We start from the raw sequence: 14,137 nt of genomic DNA, 5'->3' as shown, positions 1-14,137 counted from the left end.
TGCTTTTCAAGCCGAGAATGGTACAGCTTTGTGAAGACTTTTGACTATGCGCCTGGAGATGCGTTGCACAAGCATACCCATCAAGACCTAGAACGATGCGCCATCAGCAGACCATTGCAGCTGACCTTACAATATCCATTTACCACAGAAGATCGTCGACTTTCACCAAACAGCTCCCGCCTGCGGAGGTCGTTCGCCTTGTTGCTACCAGAGCACTCGGAGTTTTTCTCTCTGGGTGAAGCTCGCGATTGATGAGATTGCAGCGTTCCAATCGATTCCTTCGCAAGAAGAGCTTGAAAAGCTGGTCAGCAAACTGCCAGCAAGCTTGAAAGAATTCTACACACGAACCATTTCGAGGATCCCCCAACATTCACATTCAGAGCAATCACGCTCTTGGAAATAATGTCTCGTAGCCCGAATTTGGTGACACCTCAGAGTTTATTTCACGCCTCAGCGTGCGCTTTCGAGAGGACTTTCTGAGAATGTGAGAAATACTTGCGTGATGCTGTATCTCAGTATGAGCGAATTTCGAACGAGCGTGACGATAGCAGGAGGGGACCTTCTCAACCTCTGCGGAGGTTTGTTGGAGTGCGTACACACACTTAGTGTGCACGGGCCCTATAGACACAGGTCGACAGTTGTCCAGTTCATTCATCAAGCTTTGCGCGGCTTTGTGGCAAGCCCTCCATTTGCGAAGACAATCCTCGGCGATGCGAACAAGCTCCAGTTGGACAACGGCCATACCTTGTTGCTGAAGTTTTGCTGTATGTTCGCATGTCAGAACGAACGGGCGGACCAGCGCTTCGACGTCGAGCGCTTTGGCGACGAGCGCTCTGATGACGAGGTGGTTGGTTTGGATGTCAAGCTCTGGGCGAAACCTGATCTCTTGGAGTTGGCATATCTCGATAAAAGTTCGACTGGGCGTCCGGCGACTATCTTTTTCAACAGCTTGCCAGAGTCGTTCTTCGATACGTCTGAACTCGAAGTGGTCTCGGAACACGATGTACCTGACCACTACAACTCGCGTTTCGTGTTCCAGGATCCGGTCTCTGGAATCAAAATGCTGTTCCAGCGCGCCATGTTACTTCTGTCACGTGGCGGGCGTTGATCCCGTCGAGGCATAAGAAGCTATCTCGGTCTCTACGGGAGATGCACCGATATGATCATGACTTTCCCGACACGCTCGTGGAGCAGGAAGCGATTGACGAAGAGGAAACAAGCGCGACGTCAAAACACAGCATCTCCGAGTTCTTCGGTCACATGACACAAAACACTAGGCCAATGAAGGACTAGCTCAGAGGCCCCGTTTCCTCCTGCTGAGTTCTCACGACGGACTCTCTTTGGACTCTCTTCCTTCTCAACGGACGGAGGCATTGGAGCACTCTAGTCACTGTGACACCGTCTCTTCCACGTCTCTCGTTTGCTGCCTACTAGCCTCTTCTTTGCGGCATCTCGATTGAAGTTGGACAGAGATCTTCCAGAACCAATGCCAGAGCACTCGGCAGCTCAATCTTGGAAACTCAAGGCTCCCGCAGTACACACCCAAAATCGCGGGATCTACACTTGGGGGATGACTAGAAGCTCCTCCATCTGGCGAGAAGCAACGTGTGGTCCGAGTTTCCTACCCCGATAGCTGGCCTGATATGCTATCCGACTCTGGCTGCGCAGCCCGTCAACAGACAGACTTCGAAAGAGACTCGGCAAATACACGTCTCAGTTGCAACAGCACAGGTGCTCCTGTTTCAGGTTGTTTCCTCAGGGTCAATGAATGGAGAGCGCGGTCAAGCACTGTAGTGGTGATATGGTTGCCCTCGGAACAAAGCGGCTCAATGCTGCCAGCCAGCCTTTCCTCTCCAAGCGAGACAGGACTTGGTTTAAGAGGTTATGGATTGCTTTCCAGGCCTTTTGAGGCATGTTCGTTTGTATAAAAGCTCTTACAACCAAAGATTTCCTGAGACTTCATATACAGTCTCAGGCGTAAAGCAGCTGCTCGACATCCTCAAGGACGAGTTCGAGGTCGCCATACGGAATATCGGCGCGACCAGTCTGCGTGAATGCGAGCCGCAGTACACCAATACAAGGGCGAACAATGAGTTGGTCCTGAAGATACGGACCCATCCGTATGCAGTAATCCCTGAGTCTTGCGGCACGGGAAACCGAAGTGCAAGAATTGATTCCTCCCACTATCTGTTACGTCTCCTGCCGGAGTACGGCCTTGGTCAAACATCGTCAATCACCGCATCACGCTAAATGTCTAGCAGCTCGCCACGTTTGAAGGGGACCATCAACCTGTGGGATTCGACTTCTCATTGCGTGCTGCGAGAGCCGCATAACGCCATCCTGCTGCTCCACCACATTACCACGCGATTTTCATTCCACACAGGTATCTTAACGAATAGAAAAGATTTACGCTCGGCAATCAAAAGATAACATTACTGTCAGATTTTTTTGGTACCTAACAGGCATGGTTAGCGGCAGGTGAGCACCACACAGAACATCGATGATACCATATGCGCCTGTTTACATATCACACGGATTGTGGATGCATACAACTATGGTATAAGTAGTTCGAGAATGTACTCCGTCGGAATTTATTGTCTCGTCTTACTCTATCATTGCCGAAAATTGCTTGAATTCCAAGATGGCTGTGCAGCTTCTCACCCAGGCCGATGGCTATGGCATTATCATTGGACTTTCAGTGCTGTTCTGCCTTATTATCATCGCTGCAGTCCGCATACAGAAGAGGTATCTGTCGGAGGACAGCGATCAATCGGAGATGTTCATGGTCGCAAATCGTTCCGTCGGGACTGGATTGACGGCATCAGCCGTCTTCTCGAGTTGGTAAGTTCGAATGCTGGTGATTTGAAGTATATGTGTTCACCATGGTGCCTGGACCTAGGATGTGGATCAATGAAAGTGTCTTTTCAGCCGCCTATACATACAAGTGGGGTGTCGCCCTTCCCGTATGGTGGGCAAGTGGACTGTCCTTTCAAATTGCTCTCATGGCCGTGCTCGGGATCGTAGCAAAGCTGCGGGTACCATATGCACATACCTCGCTCGAGATCATCAAAATGAGATACGGAAAATATGCACATTGGCTGTTCATCCTACTGAACCTGATCAACAACGTTTTTGGCTGTGGCAGTATGATCCTCGCAGGCGCTCAGTTGGTGACTGGAATGACGGGAATGCACGTTGTCGCTGCATGTATCCTAATTCCTGCAGGGGGTAAGTCGCTCGGTGGACAATGGTTGGTTCAGATGCTGATCTTCTTGCTTTTCAAAGTCGTCACCTATACAGCCGTGGGAGGGCTCAAGGCGACCTTTTTAACGGACTTTTTGCATACCACCATCGCTCTGATCCTCTTGATCTACTTCTCTCTCGCTGTCTTGACGAACGAGCACATTGGCGGCCTCTCAGGTTTGTACGACAAAGTCAAAGCGACGAATGATTATATTCCCGGCAACTACGAAGGCTCGCTTTTGACCATGAAGTCGAGGAGTTGTAAGTCAAGTTTGTCATCTTATTTCGGAGGTTCTATTAATGTTTGATACAGCGCTTCTTTTTGGCCTGGTGCTGAAGTTCGGAAATCTTGCACTGGTGCTCATGGACACAGCCTTCTGGCAAAAATCGTTCGCTTCCGAAGTGCACTCGACCGTTCCAGCATATGACCTTGTATCCATTGTCATCCTTGCTATCCCTTGGTGCACCGGAACCATTATCGGGTTGAGCGCCCGTGCAATCGAAAAGACTCCCATCTGGTTCGACTATCCCAATACTTTGACAGCCACTCAGGTGAACTCTGGCCTGGTGATGCCATACGTGCTGAAGTCCCTACTCGGCACTGGTGCCACCGCCGGCCTGCTTGTGCTCATTTTCATGGCCATCACCAGCACAGTCTCTTCGTCCATGATTGCTGTTAGCAGTATCATCTCCCTCGATTTTTTCCGCACCTACATCAACCCACATGCGTCCGACCGCAAAACGCTCAAAGTGAGCCATTGGGGTGTTGTCTTCCACGGCTGCTTTATGGCTGGCTTTGCCATCATGCTCGAGTACGCTGGCGCAACAAACAACTGGTCCACTTACTTTCGACCCATCGTCGCATGTCCTGGCATCTTGCCCATGATTTTAACACTCCTCTGGTCCAGACAAACGAAGTTAGCGGCCATCCTGAGTCCCATTCTTGGGCTTTTGTCGGGCGTTGCAACCTGGCTTTCCCTGTCATGGTTGTGGTCTGGGGCAATCAACATTCAAACAACGCAGGATCAGGTGCCAGGTCTTTACGCAGCCATCGTCTCTTTCTTCTCCCCGGCGCTCTATTCTGTCGTCATTTCCTTAGCATGGCCAAGCCGTTTCGACTGGCGCGAGTTCCTCAGGATTGACCTGATCGAAGACAAGAGCCAACCAAGCAGCTCTCTGCAGTCCACACGACCCAGTAGCGAAGCCGTGAACGAGACGCCCAAGACCGCGGGCTGTTTCGAGAAAGAAGCCCACGAGAAAGAGGCATATCTCACCGGTGGAGGGGAGATCGGCCCACTTGCGAGTCCGCCACGCATTCGACCAAATGCTCAAGTCCCTCTCGACGAGGTTGTCCACCCATTTGACGCAGAGACAATCCGACACATCAAGAAGTGGTTCAAAATCGCCAGCATCTTTTTTGTCGTCAATGTCATCGTCACCATTGTCCTTTGGCCCTTGCCACTGTACCGGGACTGGATCTTCACCAAGAGCTTCTTCGGCGGCTGGGTCACTATGGCTATCATCTGGCATTTCGGCGCCATGTTCGTCGTCGTCGTCTACCCGTTTTATGACGGGCGACATGAGATTGCCCGGGCGGTTCGTGGGATGTTGAAGGACTTGAAGGGTAGGAGATGAGAATGGCGCTTTAACAAGGTGGTGCTACAGAACCTGGACACACAACTAAAGCACTCCTAACTAGAACAATAGACTCGCGAAGAATAGAATGCTAGACGATAGAACCTGAGAACTGAATTGTTTGCCTGAAAGTCCAGGCTGGCGTCCCTTTATTGTGGATGCTGCCGCAAGCTGAGCCCACTGAACGGCCGCGTTGTACCTAAAAGTTCATGCGTCTTGCAAAATTGATGGGAAAAAGGAGGAAGCCCGCCCAGAATATACAATCCGTGCAGGCGTCATACATGAAATATGGCAACAAGGGCAAAAGAAAGAACTCGTTCAGAGGCCTCTTGCTGGCCGGGGTTTTCCCAGTCCCAAACTCTGCTCGTGCCTACAGCGTAATTTTTTCTCTCTTAAAATTCCCGTCACGCTGTTTGAAGACTTCTATACTCTGTCTTTTCCTCGGGGTTTGGTTTTTTTTTTTTTTTTTTTTGATTATTTTGAATTATTATTATCTATCTTTCGCGTCCTGCCCAACCCTCACATCCACGCCTTAGGCACCTGTCTCGGAGGACCATCACAGGCCTCGTCGACACTCGGTACACGCGGAGAGGGAGACGCCGCCGCCGTAGCATGCTCGGGCTTCGTGATCTGGCTTTTCACCCTCGGCGCATCTCTTATGGAGACTGCTGATCTTTCCCCGGCCCGCCGCACTTGAATCTCCGCGGGGCCTTGTTCCGTCACCAGCGCCGCTTGGAGGCTGTAGTGCGTAGTGGTGGTGTGTAGTGGGCTCGACAGAGCCGTGACTGGGCCGTCGAACGGGTTCTGAGGAGATTTTTCTGCTGCTGCAAGATATTCCTCTATGTTCTGCATTAGCATACTGTGTCTCTCGCTGGGCTTGGTTGGCTTGCGAGCTGCAACGTCCGTCGTGTTCGGTGTACTGCGTTTTTCGAACAGTGTATTCATCCCTTCTATGGCACTGTGCCTCGTGGGGAGATGTCTGCTCTTTCTTGTCTGCATTGAGCGGATGGGCAGTATCTTTGCCACCGGTGGTGGTGGCGGTGGTGTTTGAATGTTGCCCAGCTCGATAGGAACTGTCCAGTTCGGCATGCTCTCGATGACTGCGTCTGTAGCTTCACCTCTCGATTTCTCCTCTATTTTCCTCCTGTATCTTCGATGGAAGCAGATGAAGACGAGGGTTGCGCAAGGCAGGAAAAACAGTGCAATGGCCAAAAACACGAATAGCGGAATTGCAGATCTCGACTTGACCGTCATGGTGGATGGTAGATTTCCCAGTGATGTTGCTTGGATGTGTCGTGGGGGTGAAACAGAGTAGATGCATTTGTATGTAGTTCGGGCTTTTCTATTTGCATGAGCGAATTGAAGCAGTTGGTAAAGGAGGCAGCAAAGCGTTAAGGCACTGGTGTCTCTTGGTGCTGCCTCTTTCCTTTGTGCCTTGTTCGGCATTCGTTGTGAAGAGCAGAACCGTACAGAGATCACCAAAGAAACATTCCTGCCGTTGGAGACAACGGAGTTGACCACGACACTCTTTGTCTCGAATTTCATTTTGTTTGGTGTCGGCACCCAAACGGAGCGTGTTGGGAGGGGAATGAGCTTTCAAAAGGATGTCACTCATGATCCAAAAATTTGGGTTCAGTCACGCCGACAGACTTCCCCATGACCATATGATAGCGAAACGTAACATACCTCTATTATGGATGGGTGTTTCGCGTGGAAGATATCTACAACTTGCTCAGAAGTAAAGTGAACTTGCTGGGAAACTTACCTTAAACTAAAGAAAGATAGCTAACCTCTGATGTGACGGTGTGGCATATGCCCAAAAGAGCAGACGAAACAGATCTACTCACGGGAGAAGAGAGAAAAGAAGGGAAATGATAAAAAAGGGGTGGTGGGGGAGACCGACTCACTGGGAAGAGGCGCTTTCGGTCAAAACAGCTCATGACCAGCCGTGATTGTAGGTTGTTTGTGGTCATCGTCCACAAGTCGAATCACGCCATTCGAAGGGCCACCCTGTCGTAGATGAGCCCAGGGGAGAGGATCAAAGAATGAGTAGAGGGTTTGGGTCGTCATCTCATAAGGCCCCATGACGTTTCCGGCAAGGTCGATGGTTTACATCAGAATCCGATAACACTTTCCGCGACATTCTCTTTCAGTGGTCGTGGCGGTAGTTCCGAAATCTGGACAGGTGGGTAGACAGCCAAAGAGCCCAAGTTTCATCGCATGGCCAAGTTCGAGAGGGTGATCCTCCTCCACAAATTCCAACCGGAAAGGCATATTTGTTGTTGAACGGCGGTTTAGTTTGGAGTCTGGCGACGATGGATGCCGATGAGCTGGAGGGCTTCTTAGGCAGAAGAAAGCCAAAGTTTCCAACAACAATGTGACTGCTGGTGGTGAACAAGGCCGTGGTGGTACGACTATACTTACTTATCTGTGCTATCATACCATGCACAAGCAAGCAAGGGGTCTATTTCGCACCGTTTTCGAGATCCCAGGGTCTGACGAGCCGAGTTTTTGTTGCGGAGACCATTCCGCCCAAGCCAGTATGCGCAGCCTTGCATTCCGGGGCGACGGATTTTCTTGGATATATGTAAGCGGTATAGCATCGGCTCTAAGTTGGTTCGGTGAAAGGGATCTGGCCAAGGACTGGACTAGTGTTAGCTCCGACGCCCACGGACCTCTAGGTTCCTGGCTCGCGGGTTCGTCTTCAAACCCTACTCATCGCAGCCTTGTTCAAATGCTGCAGCTTCATGATTGCCACTCTGCTCTCCATACGAGCTGGTAGTCTGAAATGAGTTGCACGCCTGATCCGCCGCTCGTAATCGGCTTCCTTGAGGGATCAATTGTTCTCGGTTGAAAACGCCAGTCGACTGCGCACCATGAGTCCCTCAGCCGAGTCCTTATTGACATGGCCGAGAGGATGGCAGAAATGCGAAGGAGCAGGAGACTATAAGAGGGTTTTCAAAAAGCCCCCTTCGTGTCCTCGTCACTGCCGGTCAGTACAAACTGGGACTCGAAGTCACCGACTGCAAAGGCACGGAACGACATGCCATCCCGCCGATTCCATACCAAGTCTCGTCATGGATGTGCCAATTGCAAGCAGAGAAGAATCAGATGTGGCGAAGAGCGACCTATCTGTGCAAACTGCAACAGGCTCGGTGGACATTGTTCATTTCTGAACTCCGACCCCCTAGGCGGCCCGCTTGTGCCATCATCGGGTGAAAGCTCGAGCAGTACTGCTCAAGCATCAGCCAGCGCCCAAAGTCCCGAACGAAAAGCCGACAGTCTCAACCAGTATGATGAAGAACTCATCCGGCGCTGGTCAGAAGCTGCCTGCTTCACCATGGGTGACCGCCACGAAGTATTTCCAATGTGGCAGGTGACTGTTCCGAGTCTTGCCTTCAACCAGCCCTTTTTGAGGCACGGCTTGCTGGCGCTGGCAGCGATGCATATTCGGTATACATCTCCTGTCCCGCGACAGACAAAATACCTCGACCTCGCTAGTCAACATCAGGAAAGAGCGCTGGAGGGATATATCCCACAGCTCGAAAGTATCACGCCAGAGAACTGTCACTCTCTTTTGGCGTTTTCGGCTCTGCTTCTGGCCATCCGTGAGTTTTCTCTCCCTCCAAAGGGACTTTTGGATATTGAAGCCGTCTGGACAAGATCTTTCGACGTCAACATAATCTAATCAATTCTCACAGAGCACTCTTTCATTTCCGTGTTGGACAGCGCGATCGATAGCCACGAGCACGTTGCCGAAGTCATTTCCGTCTTCGAATATGTGATTGGCGCGACTGTTATTGCCTTTGAAGGTGAAGTATGGCTGCGACAAGGCGGCATGAAGCCTCTGATGGAGAGGGGGACCGAGCCTCAAAGCCTTCTGCCCATCTTGGCCGAGGACCCGCGAAACGCCCTCGGTAGTCTCTTGTCTTACGTGCGGCATCTGGGTGAGAAGCCTGGATTGAGCTCGGCGAGAGGAACGACAGCCCACATGCCCATCTATGTGCGCAGCATCGAGATGTTGACCAACGCCTTTCCCACCGAGGACAGCGAGAGGCGGATGTTTGATGACATGATCGGTTGGCCTCATTACGTGGGCGCGGACTTGGTGCGACTGCTCCGGGCACAGGATCAAATGGCGCTTGTGATCCTTGCACAATACGGCGTGGCGCTGGATGCTTTCAGGGATATTTGGTGGTTGGAGGGGGTGGGTGCTCGCCTGGTACACGGGATTGCACGCATGCTAGCTGTCGAATTCATTCCGCTGGTTCAATGGCCGCTGGACAAGGTCTCGATAGGGGCATCGATGCAACACATGTATATAATGGGAGGGGGGGGAATTTGGTAGAGGAAAAAGTACGAGAGACAGCTGTTTGAGCTGTTTTGAGCTGTACTGGGTACCTTGCTCGCTTGGTAGTGCTGGTGCGGGGAGTCGCTCAAGTCGCCGCCCCCAACCGCCCCTCACTACGCTCAATCAGAGCTCTCCAGTTGACCAGTCATCCCCAGCCCACCAGCTCACCAGCCCTAGAACCAGCTCGCCTCCTCCAGGGTCAGGCTCAGATTCAGTTCAGATGCAGTTAAGATTTACTTACAGATTCAAAGTGAGATCGGTGCCACACTGAGAATCCTTCTTTCTTAGCGCTCTTCCACTGTCAATACATTGTTCCACCTCCATCTCGAACAAGAGATCCTCATCAAGACATCCGGCACAAGAAGAATGGTGTCATCTACTCCATATCTAGACGCCCTCCGCAGAGACGGCTTCGTCAAGATTCCTCATCTCCTGCCACCACACGTCTTGTTAGCCTTGCGGGGATGTTGCAAATACACCACCGAGCGGGCGAGAAATGGTAAATGGCCATACGTCCGTACGGTGCCAAAGCAATACCCACCCTGGCAGGAATGGACGCCAGGCGACAACATTTGGGGCGTTCAGCACCTCCTTCACCCCGATATGAATGTCCGAGATACCTTTGCTGAGGTCTATTTCTCCGACGAAGTGCTTGACGTCGTAAAAGAGCTAGTCGGCCTCAAGGGCGATCCTGCAGGCGACGACAAGCTTGTGATGGAACTGTTCAATCTACTGGTCAGTCCCGCCGACCGGGTTGATTTTGAGCTTTGCTGGCATCGAGACGATATCCGGCCTGATGTAACTCCCGAGGAGGAAGGGAGGCAGCTCAAGGAGAAAAGTCCCGAGGGTCAACAGTTACATGCGCAATACAACATTGCGCTCTTCGAAGATGCTTCTCTTATTGTGGTGCCCGGCAGTCATCGGCGAGTAAGGACCGAGACCGAAAGGCAAGCCGCGCCCTACGAGCCGAATCTACCCGGACAGTTCCTTGTCGAATTACAGCCTGGGGATGCGGTCTTTTATGACAGCAACATCCTTCACCGCGGCGTGTACAAGGGCATCGATACGTCTAGTGAGCTGGGTCGAATGACGTTGCACGGATCCGTGGGACTAGCAGGCCACGGAACCGAGCGCGCCCGACAGGTATTGCAGCACGCCGTTGGAGAGTGGGTCGACAGAGCACCGTTCTCAATCGAAGGGCCCAAGGGGGAGAGGGCCGAGGCCATGCGGAAAAGATTGGTAGACATGGGTAGCGGAAAGGATCTCGGATATTCTCTTGTAGGATGAGGATCTGAGGTCTGAGACAGTCGTATAGGGGATCGTCATCAAATGGGCTCTGCGAGAGCTCAGTTGGATCTTCATCTGCTCTTGCGAAGCATATCTCCTGGAAGCACGCCCTCGCTTCAATAGGACCCGGCCTTTCGGACAAATTTCTCCTGTGTTGAGAGGTTCTCGTGCGAATAATTCTTCTCGGAATTGTCGCTCCCTGGCGCTTCTCTTGAAAGTCTCAGGAGCTTGACGCTTCCATAGGTCGAAAGCAAGAGCAAAACGCTGCCATATATGTCAGTAGCGAAAGTACACTCAGCGCAACTTGACTTACACGATTATACCCGAAACTGCATTCAAAGCATAGCTGCAGTAGAGCCCACCCAAACCCAAGCTGGTAAATTGATGTGATATCAACTCGCCCGTCAGCGGGATATTATTTTTAACATCATATGCGTATGTCTCGGAGAGATTGTGCAAGTGTATATTCAAGGAAACAAGGACACCGGCGGTGACCACCCAGTTGGCAAGAGTGAAAACTTCAAAAGCAAGATGAATCATCTGTTCTGTGGTGGAGCGCCGGAGATCATGAGTCCACCAGCGAAGGCAAGAAATGACCAGTGTCCAGCCAAACTAAGCAATGTTCTGCACTCAGTATATATTTCGTGCAGAGAGGCCACACCTTGGACCAGAATTCCACTGACCGACCACCAAACCACGCCATATGCAAACTCGGCGCCGAAGCAAACGCTAGAGAAGGCCGCAAGGATTAGAGCGATGAACCCAAGGACCAATTGAAATATGGCGACGGCGGCGAGCACACCCGAAGACAGCGAGATAGCCATGGTGATAGAAGAAAACTTGGACGGGCGGAAACTGCAGGGGGACTTCTTACCAGCTATTACCACGATATTTCTCTGGCCTTTAAAGCATTGCGAAGCAATTGCTTACACAGAGTAAGAAGGTGGAGCTTGGCCACATCAGCCGTCGTCATGGTATGGATATTGACGGGGGAAAGCAATCCGAGACCTCGAAGGATTCTCTCCGCTCTCGAGGCTGTGCAAAGCGTACATCGTATTCGGGTAGAAAAAGCCAAGGGGTCCGGCATCATCAGGAGCCGGCCGGACTCATGCCTTCGAGCACCAAGACGAGGAGAACTACCTGGCCATTTTGATGTTGCGCAATTCAGTCGTTGTGCCTGCGTAACAGAGTGAAGTCGTTGGCCTCTAGGGAACAGGGGTGGAATTGACACTCGGTCACGGGGACCTCGAGATATTAAATGCTGGTGCCTAGTTGTTCTGTACAACGATTCTGACCGGCGTATTTGTTCATCGTTTCGAGCAGAAGCATAACTTGGCGATAGATGAGCCTCCTTGCACGAGCCACCGAGGGGTTGGGGGGGCGCGTTATGTTGAGGCCACAACCTGTTCGGAGGGCATAGCCCAAGCTATGCATTTGCTGCTGCCATTTTCGAGATCGTGCCTTCTGGATGAGGTCGGGGAGCAAGGCGCAAAGGATTGCAAAGTCGAAAGAGGCGCACTGTGCAACATAAAGCTGCACAAAACACGTACAATTTTGGTATTATCGAAATCGAAGTGCCCAGAGTGCTTTCGTTTCTGGTTAACTGCACTTTCGAGTCGTTTGCTCGGCCGTGCTCGTTACTGCGGAGCACTCAGCTTGACGTGCGGCGAGGGCGGGTCGTCTGCCCGCAATCGCCCCCAGACTCGACGACTTCACTCACTTACTCGACCAAGTCACCAACCGCCACAGGGATGAATGACAGACCTTGTACATGAGTGCATGGTTTGTTCTTCGATATAAGTTGCCAGATCCTCAGGCATAGTCTCACCCATCACCTCCAGCATCCTCAAAATGGCTGCAGATTTCTCTGCCACCAAACTCAACGCAGACAGCCATGTCCTGCTCGTAAGGAACCCCACTGGCTGGGCATGTTATGCAAACTCGAGTGTGACTGACGGTGTGGCTACAGGACCAGCCTCTTCTTCGCCTCCCGCATGAACTCGTCAAACGCAATTTCAGGAATACACAACGCTATGTGGAGCGAGAGAGAGACTACATCCTCCCCGCCCTCAAGGATGCCGCAAATGCTGCGCTCAGCTCATCCCAAACCACGGAGCAGACGCTCGCCTCGCTTGACGCCATGATCCAAAGAATGCAGAACTTCAAACGCAAGTTGGAAAAGCTACACATCGAGGAAGAAGCCCTCCATGACCATTCGGCCAAGCGAATCAAGCATTTACAAGACCTCTATGACATCCCCTCTCTCGTGGACGTGAAGTACGACCAGTGGTCTCGAACTCGTCTGGACCGCCTAATTGTCGACTACCTTCTCCGCTCGGGCTACTCAAAGACAGCCGTCTCGCTCGCCGAATCCAAACAGATCTCTCATCTGATTGACCTCGATACATTTGTTACTTGCCAGAAAATTGCCTCTTCACTCACCCGGGGCGAAACCAAGGAGGCCCTTGCCTGGATCAACGAGAACAAAAACTCCCTCAAGAAACTCGTTACAGCGCCTCACAAAACCACCGATCTCGAATTTGAACTCCGTTTTCAGCAATTCATTGAACTCGTCCGCGCAGGGACGACCGCCAAGAAACTCGAAGCGAGAGTTCATGCCCAACAACATCTGACGCCGCACACTGCGTCCCGAGCAGAGTCCATCATGCAGGCAGCTGGCTTATTAGTCCAATCGCCCGACACTGAAGCCGAACCATATCGAACACTGTTTGCTCCGTCGCGGTGGCACCATTTATCTAACTTATTCGTCGAAACCCATCATACTTTACTCTCTCTGCCAGTTCAGCCCCTCCTCCACGTCGCTCTGTCCGCGGGCCTTTCAGCATTGAAAACGCCCGCGTGCCACAGCGCCTATAACCCTGCCAGTTCTTCGACACCGGGCCACGCCCGGATCGCCACGAATTCCTCTCTGTGTCCTATCTGCAGCATGGAGCTAAACGATCTGGCACGCAATGTCCCCTACGCACATCACACCGTTAGTTCCGTAGAACCGGATCCTGTCGTCTTACCGAATGGACGTATCTACGGCCGCGAACGGCTGGAAGAGTTACAGCGGAAACTTGTCATGGCTGGTGGCGGCGGCGCAGGTGGAGACGGAGGCATCCAAGATGTACAGATCGGCAAGGAAGGAGAAGTGAGAGATCCCACGACTGGGCAAAGTTTCACCTGGGATCAGGTTAAGAAGGTTTATATCATGTGACGGAACAGGAAAACCAGGAGGAATGATCATACAGGGCTCCCGACCCTGACGAGCTGTGCCATTCTGCGAGCAGCGGTACAATCCCGCACTCCAGGCGACACATGGACTATTTTATATACGATGCAGAAGATCTCGACTCCAGTGCGCCAATTAACATTTGAGCGAAAACTGTATCGAACGCGGTACACGAATTGGATGGTTCTGCGCAAGCACACCATCCAAGAGCAAGCATGTTACCACCATACCCAGAAGCCCATATTGACTCCGCGGCGGAAGATGATCAGAGAAACCCCTCCTTCCCTGACCGGTCGTTGGTTCTCTTGACCGCCCGACTGAATCCTGAGACTTTGCACGGAAATCAAAAGACAGACCCTAGTCAGGGCCAGCGGAGAACACAGAAT

General features: G+C 51.9%; 7 protein-coding genes across 7 annotated transcripts; 5 read left to right on the top strand and 2 right to left on the bottom strand.

The window, feature by feature from the left end:
• Nucleotides 1-517: 517 nt before the first annotated feature.
• A1O5_04698 (uncharacterized protein) lies at nucleotides 518-1,108 on the top strand (the record flags this gene model as incomplete). The annotated part of the gene is made up of 2 exons (XM_007745302.1): nucleotides 518-578; nucleotides 639-1,108. The coding sequence occupies 2 exons, from the start codon at nucleotides 518-520 to the stop codon at nucleotides 1,106-1,108; spliced, it is 531 nt and encodes a 176-aa protein (XP_007743492.1).
• Nucleotides 1,109-2,641: 1,533 nt separating this feature from the next.
• A1O5_04697 (uncharacterized protein) lies at nucleotides 2,642-4,878 on the top strand (the record flags this gene model as incomplete). Its single annotated transcript, XM_007745301.1, has 4 exons — nucleotides 2,642-2,841; nucleotides 2,900-3,228; nucleotides 3,286-3,504; nucleotides 3,557-4,878. 4 exons carry the CDS (start codon nucleotides 2,642-2,644, stop codon nucleotides 4,876-4,878), a joined length of 2,070 nt encoding a protein of 689 aa, XP_007743491.1.
• Nucleotides 4,879-5,397: 519 nt separating this feature from the next.
• Nucleotides 5,398-6,132, bottom strand: A1O5_04696 (uncharacterized protein; the record flags this gene model as incomplete). Its single annotated transcript, XM_007745300.1, has 1 exon — nucleotides 5,398-6,132. The coding sequence occupies one exon, from the start codon at nucleotides 6,130-6,132 to the stop codon at nucleotides 5,398-5,400; it is 735 nt and encodes a 244-aa protein (XP_007743490.1).
• Nucleotides 6,133-8,218: 2,086 nt separating this feature from the next.
• On the top strand, nucleotides 8,219-9,226 carry A1O5_04695 (uncharacterized protein; the record flags this gene model as incomplete). The annotated part of the gene is made up of 2 exons (XM_007745299.1): nucleotides 8,219-8,486; nucleotides 8,580-9,226. The coding sequence occupies 2 exons, from the start codon at nucleotides 8,219-8,221 to the stop codon at nucleotides 9,224-9,226; spliced, it is 915 nt and encodes a 304-aa protein (XP_007743489.1).
• Nucleotides 9,227-9,595: 369 nt separating this feature from the next.
• A1O5_04694 (uncharacterized protein) lies at nucleotides 9,596-10,516 on the top strand (the record flags this gene model as incomplete). The annotated part of the gene is made up of 1 exon (XM_007745298.1): nucleotides 9,596-10,516. The coding sequence occupies one exon, from the start codon at nucleotides 9,596-9,598 to the stop codon at nucleotides 10,514-10,516; it is 921 nt and encodes a 306-aa protein (XP_007743488.1).
• A 116-nt stretch (nucleotides 10,517-10,632) lies between these two features.
• A1O5_04693 (uncharacterized protein) lies at nucleotides 10,633-11,340 on the bottom strand (the record flags this gene model as incomplete). The annotated part of the gene is made up of 3 exons (XM_007745297.1): nucleotides 10,633-10,780; nucleotides 10,830-11,128; nucleotides 11,200-11,340. The coding sequence occupies 3 exons, from the start codon at nucleotides 11,338-11,340 to the stop codon at nucleotides 10,633-10,635; spliced, it is 588 nt and encodes a 195-aa protein (XP_007743487.1).
• A 1,027-nt stretch (nucleotides 11,341-12,367) lies between these two features.
• On the top strand, nucleotides 12,368-13,736 carry A1O5_04692 (uncharacterized protein; the record flags this gene model as incomplete). Its single annotated transcript, XM_007745296.1, has 3 exons — nucleotides 12,368-12,421; nucleotides 12,486-13,598; nucleotides 13,653-13,736. The coding sequence occupies 3 exons, from the start codon at nucleotides 12,368-12,370 to the stop codon at nucleotides 13,734-13,736; spliced, it is 1,251 nt and encodes a 416-aa protein (XP_007743486.1).
• Between the last annotated feature and the right edge of the window lie 401 nt (nucleotides 13,737-14,137).

This window comes from Cladophialophora psammophila, assembly GCF_000585535.1.
Source record: "Cladophialophora psammophila CBS 110553 chromosome Unknown aczJe-supercont1.6, whole genome shotgun sequence".
Lineage (NCBI taxonomy): Eukaryota > Fungi > Ascomycota > Eurotiomycetes > Chaetothyriales > Herpotrichiellaceae > Cladophialophora > Cladophialophora psammophila.
Note: the sequence above shows the minus strand (reverse complement) of the source record. Positions and strands in the feature narration are given on the sequence as shown.